The 20913-nt window shown below is 37.0% G+C and overlaps 1 protein-coding gene across 4 annotated transcripts in view; it reads left to right on the top strand.

The window, feature by feature from the left end:
• SNAP23 (synaptosome associated protein 23) overlaps positions 1-18041 on the top strand; it is a 31823-nt gene extending 13782 nt beyond the window's left edge. For 3 of the 4 annotated variants that reach the window (XM_001503252.6, XM_070238835.1, XM_070238839.1), the window contains 7 exons: positions 3043-3146; positions 3653-3694; positions 4330-4378; positions 5118-5235; positions 14016-14174; positions 15339-15483; positions 16707-18041. In XM_001503252.6, coding sequence (XP_001503302.1) covers positions 3090-3146; positions 3653-3694; positions 4330-4378; positions 5118-5235; positions 14016-14174; positions 15339-15483; positions 16707-16772 — 636 coding nt within the window. In that variant the 5' untranslated portion in view covers positions 3043-3089 and the 3' untranslated portion in view covers positions 16773-18041. Of the gene's footprint in view, positions 1-3042; positions 3147-3652; positions 3695-4329; positions 4379-5117; positions 5236-9132; positions 9166-14015; positions 14175-15338; positions 15484-16706 lie in introns of all 4 variants that reach the window. The other variant, XM_023619370.2, reaches the window with a different exon arrangement.
• The last annotated feature ends 2872 nt before the right edge of the window (positions 18042-20913 follow it).

The following is a 20913-nucleotide window of genomic DNA, read 5'->3' as shown; positions in this document are numbered from 1 at the left end:
GGAAGGAAAAAAAGTACTAGGCAGCACTTTGAGTTCACTGAAAGGGTGTGTCCTTCAAAATTACCCCATTGCCATGCCAAGAGTGACTTCACATCCGCCTCCCAACTACATCTGCTTTTTTTGATAATCAGAAGGCAGAACTTCAAGTTTGACAGAGGTCAATTTTGCATTCAAGCCTCTCTTTGAACCTGCATGGAGTTTTTCTCATTTTCACTAGGAAGAGAGCAGATATTGACTTGTAATTGGCAAGAATCACCTCCAGGAGGAGAATTGCAGAATTATGCAATTTGAGAGGTCTGGGCTTCCTTACTCCCAAAATGTCTTCCTACCCAAAGGACACTGTATTGGAGAACCTGAGTAGGGGTGTCATTTCCAGGCACTAATTGATTAGTGTATATCACTTTTTTATCGCATTCTGTTCTGCTGGGTATTGAGGAGTTTCACCTGAGAGGGATAGATAACTTTGGAGCATACTGCCTGGGAAGGGCAGGCTTTGAAAGGTATCTTGTTGGGGCTCTAGGAAGTGATGGAGAAGCACAAGGCTGCCTGGGCAGGTAGATGGGGGATTATGGAAAGGAAAGGTATACAGAAATCTGGGTGAGAGGGTACAAAAACAAATTCCTTTTCTTTTCATAATTGTAACTCTGAAAGATTGCCAAAAGAGAAATTGTAACATGAACGTATATGTGATAAAGCTAAAGGCTCATAAACAATTAGCAAAATAATAAAAAGTATGTGGTTCTGTTTATGTTTATATCTAATGATCAGTCAGTTCTTAATTCAAGAAAGGCTTTTATATCTTGATTATATATCTTAATATGTGAAACTTGTGCCAGAGCCACAGTCCTACTATGGCAAGCAAGATATGAAATTAAGTTTGTAACTTTTTGCAGCAATAATAATTTCTATTAGTTATAACCATATTTTTTCATGAGCATTAATGGCTGTAATCAAGGCTCAAGATATTAGTTAAATCTTAAAATGGTTAGCTATGACAATAGAATTATAAACAAGGCTCTAAGTGTAATGCCTTCCTCTACTGGGAATGTAATATTTTTGCTTTTTGTTTCATCAAAGATGTTTCTAGGGGCGGGCCCGGTGGTGCAGCAGTTAAGTGCACACGTTCTGCTTTGGCAGCCCAGGGTTCACTGATTCAGATCCCGGGTGTGGACCTGCACACCACTTGTCAAGTCATGCTGTGGCAGGTGTCCCACATATAAAGTAGAGGAAGATGGGCACAGATGTTAGCTCAGGGCCAGTCTTCCTCAGCAAAAAGAGGAGGATTGGCAGCAGATGTCAGCTCTGGGCTAATCTTCCTCAAAAACAAAACAGAACAAAACAAAAAAGATGTTTCTACTGGGGCCGGTCCCATGGCTGAGTGGTTAAGTTCACATGCTCTGCTTTGGCGGCCCAGGGTTTCGCTGGTTCGGATCCTGGGTCTGGACCTAGCGCCTCTCCTCAAGCCATGCTGAGGCAGCATCCCACATAGCACAACCAGAAAGGAGCTACAACTAGAATATACAACTATGTTCCGGGGGGCTTTGGGGAGGAGAAGAAGAAAAAAAAAAGATTGGCAACAAATGTTAGCTCAGGTGCCAATCTTTAAAAAATTAAAAAAATGTTTCCACTAAAAGTATTAGCTAGGAACGTGAATAAAAAGATTTATGTGTGACCAGCAGGCCACAGGTCATACGCATGTAATGGCAGTTTTTGGTTGTGGTTCTAGTGGTTGTTTACAGGCTTTGTGCTACTATTACATGTAGCTTTGTTTCTAAGATTCTCTTAAATACTTTGAGAGTACTCCTTGTTTTCCTACTGGTTGGTTCATTCAGCACACATTTGCTGGAGTACCAATGGTCAGATCCTGTTAGATGTTAGAAATCCAAAGATACAATAAAATCCGTGCCCTCCATGAGTTCAGTCTAGTACATTCCCAGTTAACTAAATTCCCTGCTTGGCAGTGAGTGTACTCCATGGCAGGATTTCTCATCCTCAGTACTTTGACATTTTGGGCCAGGTAATTCTTTGTTGTGGGATGCTGTCCTAAGGAGCGTTATAGAATGTATAGCAGCATCCCTGGACTTTACCAACTGTATGCCAGTAACACGGTAGTGGCAGCTTGTGGCAATCAAAAAATGTCTCCAGGCATTGCCAGATGTCCCCTGGGAAGAAATACAGAATGTGAACCAGACTTTGTGTCACTGACAAAGAGCTTTGGTAAAATTAGTTTTCAAAAATTTAATACAAAGCTGGCAAATGTAATGAAAAGAAAACACCCTAGATCTGCTTGTTATTTCACATGACATGTTAAAGAGGAATACATGACATTAGGACCAAATAACACCTACTAAATGTTTATGTTTTAGTTTGAATGTCTGTGAGATCTCTTTCTGAGTTACTATGAGTTGGTAAGTTACTATGTGTAGGAGAATAATTGTTCACTTTCTTAGGGACTTCACTAAAAGAACAAATGATGCAGTAATTGGAAAGGGAGAGTCTGCTATTAATAAAAAATCTTTTCTGTGCTCTTTGTATCAACATTACCATTTTGTTGTTAAGATGAAGATATTTCGTTTTCTCCAACGCGTAGCCTGGACAGCTGGCACATTTTTAGAATGTTTCCTGTGTTCTTCAGGCGCATGACTTTGAATTTTCTTACTTTAGTGATGGAGCACTATCTTAGGCTTCGTCATCTCATTTCTTTCCATATTCAAACAATATGTGAAGAACATTGTACGACCAAGAAGTCATTTCCATAGTCTCTTAAAGCTTATCTTCTAGTACTGCCTTCCGTCTCAAAGTAGAGGGACCACTTTCTTACTAGAAACAGCTCTTCACTAGAAGTTCTGAAACCTGAGTTTGAGGTTCACCTCTGGTACTAACTACCATTTAAGGATCCATTTACCCTCTCTCAGCCTTAATTTCTTCACCGATGAGGTAGGTAGGTAGATATAGGCTTTTTTGTCCTGTTTTCCAGATAAGTATCCTGACTCCACACTCTTTGCTCAAACAAACTTGTTTTTTGTATCCTTATTCTTACAGAATATCCGCATTTCAGTTTCTGTGCCTTTCAAGAGTTTTAATTCATCATGGATAATCTGTCATCAGAAGAAATTCAACTGAGGGCTCACCAGGTTACTGATGAGGTAAACATTTCACTTGGAATAAGTAATTAATTCTTTTTCAGTTTTCACAGTGGAGAGAGGAGAGGACCTTCTGAGAAGACCATTTTGACCTCTTCCTAGTCCCTTTATATCAAAGAATGCATTTGCCTTAGAGTGCCGTTACTAGCTCCTTATTTTTTCAACTCACCAAAAGACTGAAAAAGGAAAATAATTTGTATGATTTTTTTTTTTAGATAGTCCTTACTTAACAGTTACTTACAACAAAGATACCCTAGATTTGAGGAATTCTGGACATTTAATTTTAACAGAAGTTTTGAACATCTGTTAATATACCTAGATTTGTGCTTACATTAAGTTTTTATAAATCCCATTAACTTCACCTATCAAATTTTCTCTTAAGGAGCACCTGGTAAGGAGAAAAATAATTATAGTGATCAACTTTCTATTTTTTTGTCTTAAAGGGAGGGATGGGTGGGCTGGCAATCATCATGAATATAGAATGTGATGACACTTTTTTTTCCCCCTAGTCTCTGGAAAGTACAAGGAGAATCCTGGGTTTAGCCATTGAGGTAAGAAAGTGTTTAATCATCAAGTTAAGTATAGAAACTGTATAGGAGGGGCCGGCCCCATGGCTGAGCAGTTAAAGTTCCATGTGCTCACTTCAGCGGCCCAGGGCTCGTGGGTTTGGATCCTGGGTGCAGACCTACTCCACTCATCAGCCATGCTGTGGAGGCATCCCACATACAAAGTAGAGGAAGACTGGCACAGATGTTAGCTCAAGGCTAATCTTCCTCACAAAAGAAAAAAAAAGAAAAGAAACTGTATAGGAAGGATCCTGATAGCACAAGTAGAATTGGTGTTAAGTATCAGAAGGGTATGGTATCAATAAGCTTTATTATTTGAAACCAGCAATTGCTGAAATTGTAAAACTGTGCACTAACAGGCCTTTTTGTTTTTCCTATTGACAATATTGGAATATGACATGGAAGATCACTTCACCATGAGTTTGTTACTTAATTGTTTGGGGGCGAGGGGGTTATAAGGTATGTTGGTTTGGGGATATTAATTTTCCCTGTAGCTCTAATCCTCTGAGAGCTTAGGTTTCTTTATGAGTCTCTCTTGCTGTTTGTCAAGGCTTGTAGGTTTTGTTTCTTTCGGTTTTGTTTTGTTTTGTTGTGCCATCAGCCATTTGTCCTTCTTTTAGTCCCAGGATGCAGGAATCAAGACTATCACTATGCTGGATGAACAAGGGGGTGAGTTGCAGTCATTGTCAGAAACTCTTGATTTGACTTACGTTGCCAGAAAGCTCTTTCAGATCAGCCATGTATAAAATTAAGCCTTTGGGAGTGACTTCCATTTGTAAGATGAGTGATATGTTTATTTCTTTTCTTCTGATTTGAATTATATCATGTTCATTACCTGTTTGAGGTGGGGGAAATAATGCCCAATTATATACCAAGAATTTGTTAGGTAGCAGAACTTACTCTGTGCATTGGTCATATGTACATTAGACATTATGGTATTCATGCGTCATTTTCAGAAATCAAGTTAAATCCATAAACAGGTCAAGATTCAGGTGAGCTTGGAAACATTCTATTTGAGTTGGCCCTGAGCAATCTGGTCTAGTTTTTCTTAGTCTGATGACAGCCCTCAAGTTTTGAGCCTATTCAGTGATAGGAATGCTAGAGATCTGATCTGGTGTAAGTACACTTAATTTGGTTGGAAGGGTACTCTCTAAACAAGCCCTCACATCCTCCTATTATACAAATTCCTTAGAAAAAATCTTTCCACAGTAAGAGACCAGGTACCTCAGGATCAGGATGTAAAAGATTGTTTTTATGTTGGACAGTATGTGATACTTTCTGGCACTGATACAGTCCCTATGATGGATTACTGGATTTGAGGTTGAAGTTTGCTTCTCCATAATAATGATGTTTTCTGGTTGGCACTCTGAATGCAACACAAAATGTAACTTCCACAACTTATTCTTAGAACAACTAAACCGAATAGAAGAAAGCATGGACCAAATAAATAAAGACATGAGAGAGACAGAGAAGACTTTAACAGAACTCAACAAGTGCTGTGGCCTTTGTGTCTGCCCATGTAATAGGTGAGTTGATAAATTAAGACCTTTTTAAAATAAATTTAAAGTGAGAGGATTCCCCCTCTTTGCCGCCCAGTAAGGTCAGAACTGTGACTGGGCCTAAATAAGGAACTTTGTTAGATAAATTTAAGCTATTTCTCCTTTAGGCAGATCAGGCTTTTCATGTAAATAGGCATATTCACTGAAAATCATGGCTTAAATTTGATCAATCCTTGGATCAAGTCCCAATTCATCTTTTAATAATACGTGAAAAGGTTGGAAAGTATACATCTGGATAATACAGAGCAGGATGGAGTTAGTGCCTTTCCTTTCAAACAAGGAGTACTGACAAAATACATATTCTGTGGTAGGCACATGAGAGACGGCCAAGGGAGTAAAGGACTTGGATCCTGTCTTCAAAAAATTTATCATGTGGTTTGATATATGAGAAAGAATAGCAAAAAGTTAAAAATACGTAAATCTAGTGCTACATCTTGTGATATTGACTAAAGCTAAAGGTGCAGAACCTGATGGAGTCTGATAAATGTTGATTTGGAGAACATCTTATGAGATAGGTAGGTCTTAAGTTAGGCTCTAAGTGATGGGAAGGATTTGGATGGACCTGGAAGAATTGGGAGGGCATTTCTTGTGAAAGATTTCATGTAAACAAAGATTACAGAGGAGCTTGACTTAACTGAGCTGCATGACTCACATAGATGAAAAGCAGAAAATAAGACATAGATAAGCAGTAGAGAAACTTGAATGCCAGACTAAGGAGTTGACAGATTGGAGTATAGGAGTATAGACTAGTTAGGTACCTTTTGTAATCTAGGCCTGTGAGGTAAGACCTTATCATTGAGATTAGAGAGAAGAGAGTAAGTCAAAGAGAATTCATTTTAAATCCATTGATTTTATATCAAACATGAAAAAGGAAAAATCAAAACAGACTGAAGATTTGAAGTTGCTAGTAAACTAGATGAAAAGTCTTCAAACTATTTGTGTATAGTGTATGAGATTATTCTTGACAGAAAGGAATTCATTCTTTTTGGTGACTCCATTATGAATACTTAAATTCTCTACTTATTCTTGGGTAAACCAAACTCCGTGGTGTTGACAAATATTGTATATTCAGACCAAGATGAGGTTTGGACTAACTTTGAACTTTACCCTTAGTTGAAATGACAATGTCTGGAGATTGAATGACTATCCTTACTGCTGAGAGTATTCACTTTTAAAGAGCTTCATAAGCATTAGTACTTTGATCCAGTTGTCTCAGCTGGTGTGATAAACCAAGAATGGGATACAAAGGTTTACAGACTCAGCATTTTTACTCCTCAAAGGAGTTAGGAATGGAGCAACTTTTGTTATATTGTCATACTTTCAGATAAGTGTTTTCATGTGACAACATTCTCTGTGCCATTTCTGCTAGAGAAAATAGAGTTACTTGCTTATTCATCAACTTTAGTGTTTGTTTTGAGCAAAAGAAGATTCGACAGTGTTCTTCCTAGTCTTGTTCATTGGTTTCCTGTTCTAAGACAAGTCTGTTGACCTGTTTAGACCTTGGTTGACTCTCCAAAAGTGCATATTTTAGTAACTGTGACTTGTTCAATCAAGTTTTAGGAGATTGCTTTGAGCAAACAAGTTAGAAATGCACAGATTTTTTAATCCAAACTCTTAACTATGTTTTGCAAACTTCCGTTTGCTTTTCTCCTGGGTTTGTGTACCCTCTTGGAAGAGTGCAAAGGAGAAAAAGTAAATGCATTTCCTTGAGATTAGAAATCAGGAAAAGATCAAGGAGGAGGAAGTCCTACCTAGAACCTAGAGCAAAATAAGCTCTGAGTCGGGTTTATCAACAGGAAGGTGATCTAATAGCATAGAAAGTGGGAAATAGAGCTACAGAAGTATTAATTTTATTTCTTTTTGTGTATCTCAGCCAAGCATAGGCAAGATTTTCTTGGATACTAGTAAGAGTGAAGGTTGAGTATGGTCCTGAATCAGCCTTCAGCCTCTAACCTCAGCAGAACTGTTTCTCAAAGGGTCAAGAGGAGAAGGCACTTCTTAACAGATGGAATCAAGGGACTCTAATAACAGAACAGTTGTTCCCTGAAGAGAAGAGAGTAATATTCCAGTTTAAAGATATCTGATTTAATTGCCTTCCTTCTGCCTATCTCTTCTTTATATCATTGAATCCTTGGCCTCTATGGTATCTCTTGTTCTCAGCTCTGTCTGGTACCATTCCTGCCAGTGTCTTAATCTTTCTAATCTTATCTGCTAATCTGTGTTTCAGTTAGGCTTATCATATAAATAGCCATAACATGAGCTTCTCAAAGGCAGACACAGGATCTCAGTCTTTCATATAAGGCTAGTGCTAATTCTGGTAGTAGTAATAACAACTCAGGTCCACAGTCTCTTATCTGCCATTCAGAAATCTAAAAACCTCTGAAAAGCAAGGTTGGTTGCTTGGTTTTTTCCATAATGTGGTGCCACAATTCGTTAATTAGGGTGCAAAATGTAAACTGAACTGAAGCTATTTATAATCTTTATCACACTTAGTGTAAATGTTAATTTGTTTCACTGCAGAAATGTTGATGTATCTGATTATGTGGTACAGCTCAAAATGTCTTGGATCCAAAGATTTGGATAAGAGTTATGGGCCTGTATATTAATTTAGGCTCTTACTATTCTGAGCACTTTAAATTTAATCCTAACAATACCCTTATTATGAGAGAGAGTCTCTTATTATCACCATTTTACACATGGGGAAATAGAGGCACAAAGAGGCTACACTAGCAAGTGGAAGAGCTGAGATTCAAAACCAGGCAGAGCCCTAGCTTTTCACTATATGCTACATTGCTTGACTTTGGCAAGAAAAGAATGAATCTTTTTGTTGCTGTAGTTAGATGTGTTGCTGTATAGAAAATTTCTTGAGTAGATTTGTTCTTTGAGATTTCTTTTGTTCAGTAGTCTTCACTGAAGCCAGGTCAGCAAATCTGTTTTTAATAAGGCATGGAAATACCTTTACTTAATGGTACCCTATATTAGAAGGGAATTTTAACTTTAGCTAATTCTTTTTAAAGGACTACTAGAATTTAAAAACAGACTACCAGGATTAAACTTAAAAATTGTGAATAAATGTCATTGTTAGCTTGCTGCTATTTGATTCCTAAAGGCAAAATAGTACAGATCCTTATTAAAAATCCTGTCTTTGTCAGGAACTTTATAACTTGTCATTTGACTTAAAATGGGAAGTCTCAGACTAGTAAACTGCCCAGTGTCCCAGTTTAACCATGCTCAGACAGGGTCTTCTCTCTTCAGTCTGTGTTTATAATGTCAAACCTAATGGCACATAGTTTGAAGACAAATTGTCATTTCTGGACCACTTATACTGGAGAAGTTCAAAATTGGTGTCACAGGTTTTATACTATTCCACTCTTATGTCATATTGAGGTGTAAATATTCAGCTCTGATTAGTTAAAATAAATACTGAGTTATATTTTATTCAACAGTTGAGTGCTCCCTCCATCCCAGTCACTGGAGATACAAAGACGAGGAAGGCATAGCTCTGCGCTGTTTTATTTGTCATTATTTTTTTTGCCTCACGTGATACCTGATACATAGTAGGTGCTTAATAAACAGTTGTTGATTAAATGTCCTTTAGAAACTTGTTGGCTGATGGGAGAGTTAGACATGTAAAAGGATTTTTAAAAATTAAAACGTAAATAAAAACTAAAATAGAAGTAATTAAGAGAAATCTGTAATCACCAAGGAAAGAGTGAGGAAATTTAACAACCCCTCCGTTAGTATTTGCCTTCCCTTCGTATTAATTTTCATGGTTTTAGGAAAGAAAATCATCACACAGACATTCTTAGGAAAAATGAAGTGTGCTCTGGTTTAATTAGTCTTCTTGTTTTTCTTTTTGTCTAGATTCTCAGATGTTGGTTGTTTCTATGAAACCAGGCAGGAATTTAATTGTGTTATGTTTTGAAAACTCTAAACCTGCTTCTGTTCTGTTTGACTGGCATTCACTATTTTCTGCATTTCATTCTCTCGCCTAATCTCTTCCTTTCTAATCTGCTTACTAAAAATGAAGATTTAACATCAGAAGCCGGGCTCAGTAACTGATCAAAGGGAACTTTAAGATGCAGTCTTGTTGGCGCAGTTTGGGCTGTTAACCTGCTATCTAAAGGTGATGCTTCAAATGGCTTTTCTTTGCATGTGCATGGATTTGTGAGTGGTGAAGACTGTCTTAAAAACTGTGCTGTGGTGTGTAATGTGAAGTGAATTTATTCTTGTATGGGTGCTGTCTGCCACAAGATGGACTTGACAAAGGAATCTCAATTTATAATACCACCCTTTTACTAAAGACTCTGATAAATAAGTTTTTGCTAAATAACATCTAAGATTATAAAAATAAAAACACTGCTAAAGTTTCCTAAGAACTTTTAAATAGGTTGATCTTTGTAGAGAATTGCTGAATTCTAATTCTGTTCAAAGGTAATGGAATTCAGGCTAAATCCAGCTCTCTCCATAGGGCTTTGATTTCAGTATCCTATCTTCTATTAAATTTCCTTGCTCCCTTCCAGTTTTCAGGATTTAGGCCACTACCAAATTGAGGAATTAATTGCCTATCTAGTCATCTTAAATGCCATTTGGAACAAGGTGGGATATAAATTTAAAATGTTACCATATCTAATGCCTTCTTTTTTTTTAAAATAAGGGTTTTCCCTCATTATATATATTATAATCTGTTCCATAAGTCCTATGATGTCATGTGTTAGCTTGCTATGGTTTCATGTTGAATTAATACGGAGCTAACTAATCTTAATTTTTTATAAAATTTAACCCTTTAGTCAGCCTGCTGTTTATCATATTTGACTCCTAATTTTGGATCTTATGGAAACCATGAAGAGACCATGGTTAAATGTTAGCAAATTAAGTGTTTGATTTCTACCTTTTGTGTCTTGCCCTCCTTTTTCTTCTTTCCCATAGCCTGATAAACACACACATACACACGCACTTACTCATTATAATTGGTATTTATGTGATCCCATTTCTCCTTGATATGAAAGAATTATAGCTAATACTGGGCTTTGTTTTTGCTGTTCTTACTCAGTTAGGACTAATATTGACAACCAAAACTAGGAAAAGAAGTTGTTAAAGTTATTCTGTTCATGTCCTGATACTTCTTGTTTTCTGCTTTTACAGCAGCTTCTTAAATTGATTTAGGGATATTTCAACTCTTATTTCAAACTTGCTATTTTTGAATGATATTTATATGGGGAAAAAAACGTGATAGTTAAAGATTGACTCCTCATGGGGGCCGGCCCGGTGGCACAGCAATTAAGTTCGCACGTTTTGCTTCGGCAGCCAGGTTCGCCGGTCTGGATCCTGGGTGCGGACATGGCGCTGCTTGGCAAGCCATGCTGTGGTAGGCATCCCACATATAAAGTAGAGAAAGATGGGCATGGATGTTAGCTCAGGGCCAGTCTTCCTCAGCAAAAAGAGGAGGATTGGCAGCAGATGTTAGCTCAGGGCTAATCTTCCTCAAAAAAATAAATACATAAATAAAATAAAAAACGGTTGACTCCTCAGAAGTGACAGAGGTAAATCTAACTTTCCAAATGGAGTTCTTGATTGCATTAAAATCTATCACTAATTTGCTTAAGCATTTTATCATGAAGTCTAATTTCTTCCTAGAGGTGCTATAAATTTTATTATGCAAAAGAGTTCTGTCACAGATCAGAATCATTTCTTTCTTACTGTGGACCAAAACAACCTGCGCCTAGCTGATTTTTATGTAGCCATATTCCAACTATGTTCGGCTACCTGTAGATCTCAAAGCTGGGGAATGTTAATGAGCCAATTAGTGATCTGTACACTTAAAGGTGTGGACTGTTAACTAAGGATCAGATTGAGGTTAAAGCCAAAGAATAAAAATATTTGTCTAATGCTTTACAAAGCAGTTTTACAACCATTATCAACAATATTTTGATAGCCCTGTGAAGTGTTAAGTATTGTTATTATCTTAGTTTTACATATAAGGAGAAGGATGCTGAGAGATGGAAGTTTGCTTAAGGTTCTACAGCTACTGGGTGACAGGTCTAGGATTTGGATTCAAGTCAATTTACTACAAATCTTGTGGCTTTTTTGAAAAAAATCCTGGTGTGTACCTTTGCTTCCTCCAGATTAATTCCTCAGTGTCTCGGTATGTAGAAATACTAAGGTAGACCCCAGAATAATCTAAAATATTTCTTACAAGAGATTGGAAGTCCCTTAGAACAGTGTTTCTCTTCCCTGCTGGGTAGCTAAATGATCTGTTGAATTTAAATAAAACAGTAATAACAACAAAAGATGCCCAGGCTCTACCCCATACATATTGAAGCAGAATCTTCAGAGTGTAGCCTGTGCATCTGTGTGTTTAAAAACATCCAGGTCACTCTGGTGTTCAGTTAAGTTTTGGAACTATTACCTTTAAGACCCTTTATGGTTAGATGAGATTAGATTAGATTAAAATCAGTATTATTTTTATTAGATAGGCAGCTGCCTGACAGTGCTCTTAAAAACAGGCAACTTTAAAGGATGTTCCAATTTGGTGGGAGAAGCTCCAGGGTAATGGCAAGTGGATCTTGAGCAACCAGAAGGCGTTACCTACAGTGGAGGTGCTGAAAGAGACATGGAACTATCATGAGGATGAAGACAGGAAATGAAGAGCATTTAAAAATCACTTTCTTCATAAACATGCAGAACATGTCATAACTGCATGAAAAAAAAGTAGTTTTTTTTTCCCCAACCCATTTGAAAGTAAACAATGACAAATGCAAAACTGTAAAAAAAAAAATCAAAGTCAGCTTTTTGTACCTTCTTCCCTTGATATTGAAAGAACATCTTCAAGGGAGAAGAGTTTGGTAACCAGTCTGATTCTTTGTTTATAGACTATGCTTTAATTGAACCTCATTCACAATATCATGTTAAAATAATTCATTTGCATCTTACACCCCTTATATCTAACCGTGGAAGGAAGAATTCTCAAAAGTTTAAAGACTTTCAAATATTATCTCTTAAGGTTGAGAAGGAGGTTGGAGCATGTATATATCCCTTGACAGACCAAGAGCCCACAAGTCCTCTCTGTCTTTATGTACTAAGACTCTCAGAAACGTGGTGTTTTAGGAATTAGTGACTTTTGAATTCCAGCCCTCACTCTTTGACCTGTTCTACAATCTGACATCCTGATAAAAGCCCCACTTATCTTACATTACTTCTATTAATACTTCTAGTTGTTCACTTTCTGATAAACTATGTTGTTTATTTTGTTTACTAACAATTCCTCTGCTTTAGAATTTTGCCTGAGAACTATCTTATTAACAAAGGATACAGTATGTAAATAGGTTTCACCAAACTAATAGATAATTAATGTAAATATTTATTTTAAAAATGTATCTATCCCACCTTGTTCCAGGAGATAATTTAACATAGCTTATTAATAAATAGGTTAATTAATGAGTAAAACATAATAGCATAAATAGGAACTGAATTGTGAAAACTTAAAGTGGAGCCAAGAAAGGCACTTTGAGAACTAGCTCTTCAGTGTTCATGGATCGGTTTACCTTTTCCGTGCCTCTACAAAAAAGTAGTAGTACTATTTCTGTGGCATTCATGATTAAGGTCTAAGATCCAATTCTTGGTTTGCCAAAAATGAGTCTTCACATGTATATTTAGGAAGGAGCCACTGTTTTCATAAAATCTCTCCTCTGCTTTTGCAATTTCAAAACTTCCTCACTGTCATACTAAGTGGAATAAATCAGAGACCAATATTGTAGCCATACACTAACTTTATTTTTATTTATAGAAAAAAACTAAAATTGTATGAAGAAAAACTGTACCTAGCCAAATAATCAGTAAAAAAGTTTTGTTTTTTGTAATAGCTATTTAAAAGTCACTTTACTAGGCTCTTTTTCTTGCCATTTATATCAATTTGAATAGTAAATCCCATGATAAAATTCTGTCTTTGGCTGATTTTTGGCTGTATCAGTTACATCTAAAGCATGTGCTTTTATTTTTAAGAGGTCTAGATTTAAGATTTTTTTTTTAAGAGGAGGAAAAGTAAGCTCTTAAATGAAAAACCCTTAAATAAGTAAGCTCTTAAATAAAAAAACCCAAGGATTTGTAACTGGCAGAGGTATGGCCAACGTAGTTATTCATTGGCTAGTCAATTTGGAAATAATTCAATAATTCATGCCTTTCCTTCATGACGTTTGTTTTTTTCGTAAGAAACTCTTTTTAAAAATTTAATGCAAAATCTCACTTTAAAAATCTGATCTGCTAGAACTACTCTGGTTCAAGTAAGTGGGCTGCTGGGGTCTAAGTGTCGCCCACTTAGGCTTCTTACTCTTCCAGCTTTCATCAACTTCTAGATGTCTCCAAGGAACCTCTTAAGGCATCCCAGAACACCTTTCCTAAGGAATTTTTTTTCCTGGCATCCATTAACCCCTTTTCTGGATAGTGTCAGAGGCTAGGGGAACCTGAAAAATGAAATAATTGCATTTTGCTACTTGCCAACTGCTTAGTGAAAATTTGGTGGAAGTATTTTAATCTCAAAAAAACAATTTTAATGTCAGTGAGCTTACACAGTTCGTCTTTTTCCTATGCCATATTGTGATAGATGATAGTATAGACAGTCTAGATCTGACTGTATGTAGCTTTTATACTAAGGGTGCTAGGGTCATCCTCAAGGTAACAAGCACTGATAACTACAACTCTCTCTCTCTCCTGCTTCTTGGTATTCCCCGGAACTCCTGACTCTTATACAGGACAAAGAACTTTGAGTCTAGTAAGGCCTATAAGGCAACGTGGGGAGATGGCGGAGACAACTCTCCTAGCAACGTAGTATCTAAGCAGCCAGGCCGAGTGACAAACGGTCAGCCTCAGCAAGCACCCACAGGAGCAGCCAGCGGTGGATACATTAAACGGTATGCCAGCTCCTCCCAATAGTTTTACCTCTTTCTTAAATGAATGGCTCACTCAGGAGGATGGGTGTAGTTATACGTGAACCCTAACTCATCAATTAGAAATAACATTTATTCCATTTTAAAAATGCATTTAAAAATCTGCCTTCTGACAAAATGTTGACTGTGGTTGTTGACCTTCAGTGATGGATCAACTTTTCTTTCTATTTTTTAGTGCTTTTCAAATTACTGAAGCAAGCATATTTTACTTCTGTAAATAGGAAAATGTGTTTTAAAATGTATCATCTAGACCAGGGGTTGGCCAGATCCCTATAAGAATATCTAAAGGGTCAGATAATAAATGTTTCAGATTTTGCAGGCCACACAGCCTCTGTCACAGCTAATCAACTCTGCTCTTGTAGGGTGAAAGCAGCCATAAACAATAGGTAAACAAATGAGCATTGCTGTGTTCGACTAAAATCTTACTTACAGAATCAGGTAGCAGGCCAGATTTGGCCTTTGGGCCAGAGTTTTGCACCCTCTGTTTTATTTTATTTATTTATTCATATTTAATTTTTTTTTTGGTGAGGAAGATTCGCCCTGAGCTAACATCTGTTGGCAGTCTTCCTCTATTTTGTATATGAGCCACCATCACAGCATGGCCACTGACAGACAGTGGTGTAGGTCCACGCCTGGGAACCAAACCCAGGCCACCAAAGTGGAGTGTGCCAAACTTAACCACTAGGCCACTGGGCTGGCCTGGCAACTTCTGTTTTAGAGCAGGGTTCTTTAAACTTAAGCATGCATCAGAATCACCTGGGAGGCTTATTAAAACACAGATTGCTTGAATCTGTTTTCAGACTCGGATTCAGTAGATCTGGAGTGGAGTGTGAGAATCAGCATGTTTTCATGTCTAACAAGTGCCCAGGTGATGGTGGGAATCACACTTTGAGAACCACTGGTTCTAGAGTTGTTTCTTAATCTTCTCTTACACGGCTTTTAGACATGGTGCTCTCTTTGATCAGTCTTTCAATTGTTTCTATAGAATGTTTTCCTAGAATGGTAACCCGCACTCCCTTGGGTCTTATGCTTGCTGAGAGTCATTTTGGCTACTTGTTTTTATGAAAACTAAATCCAGACTTAGTCCGTTTGTATAATTCACCAAAAAGTACTATCTTTTTGTGATAGTATAACTAATGATGCCAGAGAAGATGAAATGGAAGAGAACCTGACTCAAGTGGGCAGTATACTGGGAAACCTAAAAAACATGGCCCTGGACATGGGCAACGAGATTGAGGCTCAAAATCGACAGATAGGCCGGATCACAGAAAAGGTAAAAGCTTCTTAGTGCCACAGGAAAATGAGACATCCAGTACAGTGTTTTAGTAATAGACATCTGTGCTAGATACTTTGGAGGAGAACAATAGGATAAGATCCTGTCTTCACAGGTCTTATAGTTTTGATGAGGCGACAGTTCTAACACACTGAGAAACAATAGCCTAGTCCTCCTATCTCTTGCTCATGGCAGCTGGTTCATTTTGAAACCAAGACATTGGAATGAAGTAATTTTATTTAAAATTTCGTACACGAAGTTTAGAATCTCCTCTAACCTGTGTGTGGACTTCCCTTTTTTTCCCCCTGAATGAGCGAGTTAGCTTTTGGAGTTTTATAAACTAGTAACCAATTAGTAAGTTCCTGAGTCCTCATCTCATAAGTTAGTAGGTGAAAATCATTTCTGCAGAATGGTTCTTGTGCAGTAGACACACAAAATAGAGTCCTGTGAGTAATGAAAAAGTGCGATTGCTGTTTTTTTCACTTCACATGATATAAGACACTGCAAGTCAAATTGTGTTCGGTGTTCGGATATGTCTGATCTAAAAGCCATTCTTATTGTTACCTCATGAAAATTTCAGTGTACTTTGAAGGATGGGGTGAGTTTTTAAGCTTGGCTTTCTGTTGAATCACTTAAAATGGATTTCGTTCAGGCAAATGATGGTTAATAAGATGCTTTTAATGCTGTTGTATGGGTTAGGCCACATATTGCCTGTCATTTTAATTCAGATGTTGATGTGGATGGTAATACATCTGTTTCAGCGATATTGGGGATGGTTTTTTCAGTATCTCTGAAGTTATTTCAGTCTCTCTGGGTTAGGCCTAGGGTAACTCCAGATGGGATTCTATGATTCAGTTCAGAGAACTCCCATGAGGTCCAGATCTGTAGCAGAGAAGAGCATTCCTAGATTTTCTTGCATCTAAAGTGCCATTGACTATAAGATGCATCCCAGTTTCAGACATGTTAAACTATGAAAAAATGTTAAGAATTCACAAAATACTGGCCAGTTCTTCTGTTACACATATGTCATCATATTGATACTCTCAAGTTTTTCCTGATGAATTTGATATTCTGTCAGTTCTTGCCCAAAAGTTTTGTAATGTGACTTCAACTGTTTCCTGAATTTTCTCAGTGTGTTGATTTACTCCAAGTGTATGAAATTTAGCTTTTATTAGAGCAACTTACCTTGTGAAGTAATGGTGATATCTTTTTTTTTTTTTTAGGCTGACACCAACAAAGATCGTATTGACAATGCCAATGCCAGAGCAAAGAAACTCATTGACAGCTAAAGCTACTGCTGTACTTTTTTTTCTATCATTTATTCACTTCTGTAGCTTCTCCTTCAAAGTCGTTGCCTTTTCAGAGTTTAAAATTTTGGTTCCACACTCTTCTAATCAGGAGATAATGTGGAAGAAGGGCAAGGAGTAACAGGCCCCCTATTTTTACATTTTCTTTTTCCCTTGAGGGTAGACTGCTGCTCAGCCTTCCTTCTAGTATTTTCTTTCTCAGTTCATACTCTTAGATTGGTTTTCATACATCACAGATAATGCTGTTTTTCATCTTCCTCATTTACTTTAGCAAGTTCCTTTGCTTTCAAGACTTGGAAGCATTGCCAAAGACAGCCATGAAAAGGGAAGCTGGGGGCAAGGGTGGGGGAGTGCAAGAAGGAGAGGCCAGAGATAAGAGGTTGTTACCTCAGTAAAACCTGCAGGCCACGAAACAAAGTCGCATAGCCACAGTAAAGATCTAGTTGGATTTAGTTTTTAATTTAAGTTGCAGTTATTGTCAATTTAGGCTAATATTCGGTTTTGGAGCTTTTAAACACAACATTTTTGTTATACGTCACAACTTTGCAACCTCTGCTCCAAAAAAGAATAGAATGAGTTTTCTTAAACTGAGCTTAATTTCTGAATTCTTGGTGGTGATTCATATATGTACATAGATTCTATGATCCCATTTCGTATTGCACCATACAGGAATACTGTGTATAAATGAATGGTTTTTATTTTCATGTTAGTAGTAGTATCATGGTCCCATTACAGGCCTATTAACCTCATAAATTTCTTGTTAGTCTTTGAAGAAAAACTATGTAAATATGTATGTGTAACATGAGAATTTCTCTCTAAAGCAGGGCTTAAAAATTTTTGGAAAAGTTTGACAAAGTATATCACGTGAATTCAGATTTACCTCAATACCAAGAATTATGTGTAGATAGGAAAAAAGAAACTTATTTTGATCTCAGGTAGAAAAATGGTTAGATTGCTTTGAGATTTATGTAGATTTTTAAAAAGCTAGAATTTATTCTGTTTAACTAAAAGTGATTTGGAAAATTACACCTTTGGTTTTATTATTGATGATTGCACTGTCATTGTCTTGGCCTTGTGTATTGAACTATGTCCAGAATCATGTCTATTTAGATCCTGAACAGTATTAGAAGAATCTGATCAATATTTGTCACCTTTATTTAAAAAATAGCATCACACACTTCAAAGCTATTAATGTGGATTGGGTTGACCAATAACCACTGCTTGATCCTTACAATTAAATTTTGTAACTAACTAGTGGAATTGTTCTTTCAGATAGGTAGTGTGTTTCTGTGACTTTGGCAGGGGCAATCATTTCATCAGCTCTTATTTAGTAAACTGAATAAAGCAGAGGTCCATAAATCAAGAAGCACTCCAGCAGAAATCTGCCTTTCGCACCTTTTCCATTTTCCCTGTTGAAAATATTGACAGGACTTTTCCTATGATTTGTCATGAGGTTCATTTTAATCATTACTAGTCTTTTATTCATTTGAGCTAAAATACACTAGTGACTAAAAGGATAATGTTTATGAGAGAGAACTACAACCCCCTTGAGAAGATACAGTTAACATGGGAGCTTTCAAAGACTTGAAGAGGAAAAAATTTAAAGTGAGATTCAGTTAGGCCCTCTCTAATAGAAATGCTCCATGCCAAAAGGAGTAGTTTGGCAGGTGATGGTAGAGGTGTAAAGTAAGAAAGTGTAAAACACTGGGGATTGTGCTATTCCTAAATGCTCTTCCTAAAAGCATTTAAAAAAACTTTTTTTTTTAACACTGTTATGGCTAAAGGAAATAGTTCTGAAGATACCAATATGTTCCCCCCACAGTATAACTGGTTAGAAGTTTGAGCTAAGGCACCAAATTGTCTGGATTTACATTCTAGCTCTGCCACCTGCTGGCTGAGTGACTGTAAGCCCATTTTTGTGCTGCAGTTTCCTTGTCTGTAAATGGAGATTACCATTCCTACCTCTTAGAGGTCTTGTGAGGACTCATTGTGGCAATGCATGTAAAGCACTTAAGAGCAGTGCCCAGCAAGTGTAAGAGGTTAATAAATGATAGCTGCTATTCTCTCTAGGGTAGAGGTCTTTATGGGTCAAGGATCCCTTTGTGAATTTGATAGAAGGCAACACAGCCTATCTCCTCAGAGAAATAGACACACAAACATGAATCCTGCATAAATGGGTCTTAAAAGCCCATCCACGAATCCCAGGTTAAAAAATTTTTCAAAGATTCTGCTACTGAGAAAGAAGAGGGATGAGGCCATAGAAATTAGGCCAATAATGCACTAGAAATAGAAACTGTTGACTTAAAGCCTTTTCTGATTTTTTTCCCTGTAACATTGTCTGGAAACTTGTTTCCATTACTTTTGAAAGGTAGTAACTGAAGTGGTTAACACAAGCTTTGGAGTCTGAACACCTGAGTTCAAGTTCTGGTTCAGTTATTTACTAGTTCTGCGACCTTGAGCATAATATTAACCTATAAATGGGGAGTTAAATAGTCTCCCCCACTGAACTTCATTTTTTTTTTTAACAGTAAGCTCCCTCTTCAAGTTTCAGTCTTATGACAATGATCTTTATCCCTTGTAGTTGTGCCTATTGTTTTCTTACTTCACAGTTTTAATTCATCCTTTATTAGCACACTTCAACCCTAGATCTTTTCATGTCACGTGTGGATTGTGAATCTCTCCTTAACTTAAATATCTACTTCCCAGACATCCTGTACTGAATTACACTTAGAATTAGTTTCTTTAAATGCTGTTTTCTTTAGGTCACTCCTTTACTAAGTTCTAAGTTATCCCAATTACATTCCTAATCAGATTTCTGTTTCTCAGATTGATATTCAAGTTCCTGATTCTCTAGTCATTTATTTTTCATCCTTCTTACTGTAGAGTCTGCTGCACTTTCCATTTTTTTATAGCTTGCTAAATTCTATTTTAATGTCTTACAGATGAAATAAATGGCACCATTTATTGAGTGCTTACTCTGTCATGGGCAGTATGCTAAAGGCTTTTGTTTATCTTTTCACCATATCCTCATAACAGACCTGAGAGGTAGGAGGGATTGCCTATATTACAGATCAAAGTAAATAGCTCAAATTCATAAAGCTAGTAAATGACAGACTTCAGATTCAAACCAGGATCTTTCTGACTCCAAGGTCCATGATCTTAGTCAGTACACTAAGTAAGCTCTAAAAAGAATGTAGGGCTTAGAGCTTAGGGCTGGTGGTCACTAGAATCTGGGTCTCCAGACCACAAGTCAGCCTACTTTGTTAGCTTTTATTTAAGTCTAAATACTTGTGTACTATAACTTTAGGCATATTGCATTATATAGTTCCTGCCCTCAAGAAGCTCAGTCTGGCAAGAGACAGATGAATATAGAATCTGATACGAGCTATTGTAACAGATGTGGGAGCAGTTAATTCGGCTTAGACTTAGGGGCTTAGGCATAAGGAAGGAGCATGTTAGTAACAGAGGACATTCCTGACTGAGCAAACAACGTAAAGGCAGTTAAAGGAGAAAGAGACGTTGTACTGTGGGTTTAAGGAGCAGAATAATCTAGTATGACTGGGCAGGCAAATGAGAGAGAAGAAGAGGTATCTGTAAATAAGGCTGGGTCCAAGTTGAGAGAGGTCATAGTCACTGATTCTCATAGGGGTGGGGATTTTTTAGACTATAATTAATAATTAAATGGCTGGGGACATTTTAAGTTTAATTTATAAGTTCTGATTTATTAGATGGTAAGTACTGATAAAATATTTAGAGAAATGTTAATTGTTCAGTAGATCAATAAGATTAAGCATTAAAGAAAGTTTATAAAAATCAAAACTCAATTGATACTGATAAACTCTCACCTCTACCCCTCCCCAAATTGAGACACTGAATATAACATGGGAAAAGAATACCTATACCAGATTTAAGGTCAGAGAGATTTCCTCATATAGATTAAACACTAGGCTCTTGTGATCTCTTAAAGGTTAAACTAGGTTTTGTAAAATAAGAACTGTCAATACATGGTAAATAATAGCTCCTTGGCTAAGACAAAGCTTCAGAAAATGACAGAGTGGTAGCTTCTAAATGACCGAGTAACAATCTGAAATCATCTATGTTTGTACCTTCAGTTTCTCTTAGT

Source organism: Equus caballus, chromosome 1, assembly GCF_041296265.1.
Source record: "Equus caballus isolate H_3958 breed thoroughbred chromosome 1, TB-T2T, whole genome shotgun sequence".
Classification (NCBI taxonomy): Eukaryota; Metazoa; Chordata; class Mammalia; order Perissodactyla; family Equidae; genus Equus; species Equus caballus.
This window is presented reverse-complemented; position numbering and strand designations above follow the sequence as displayed.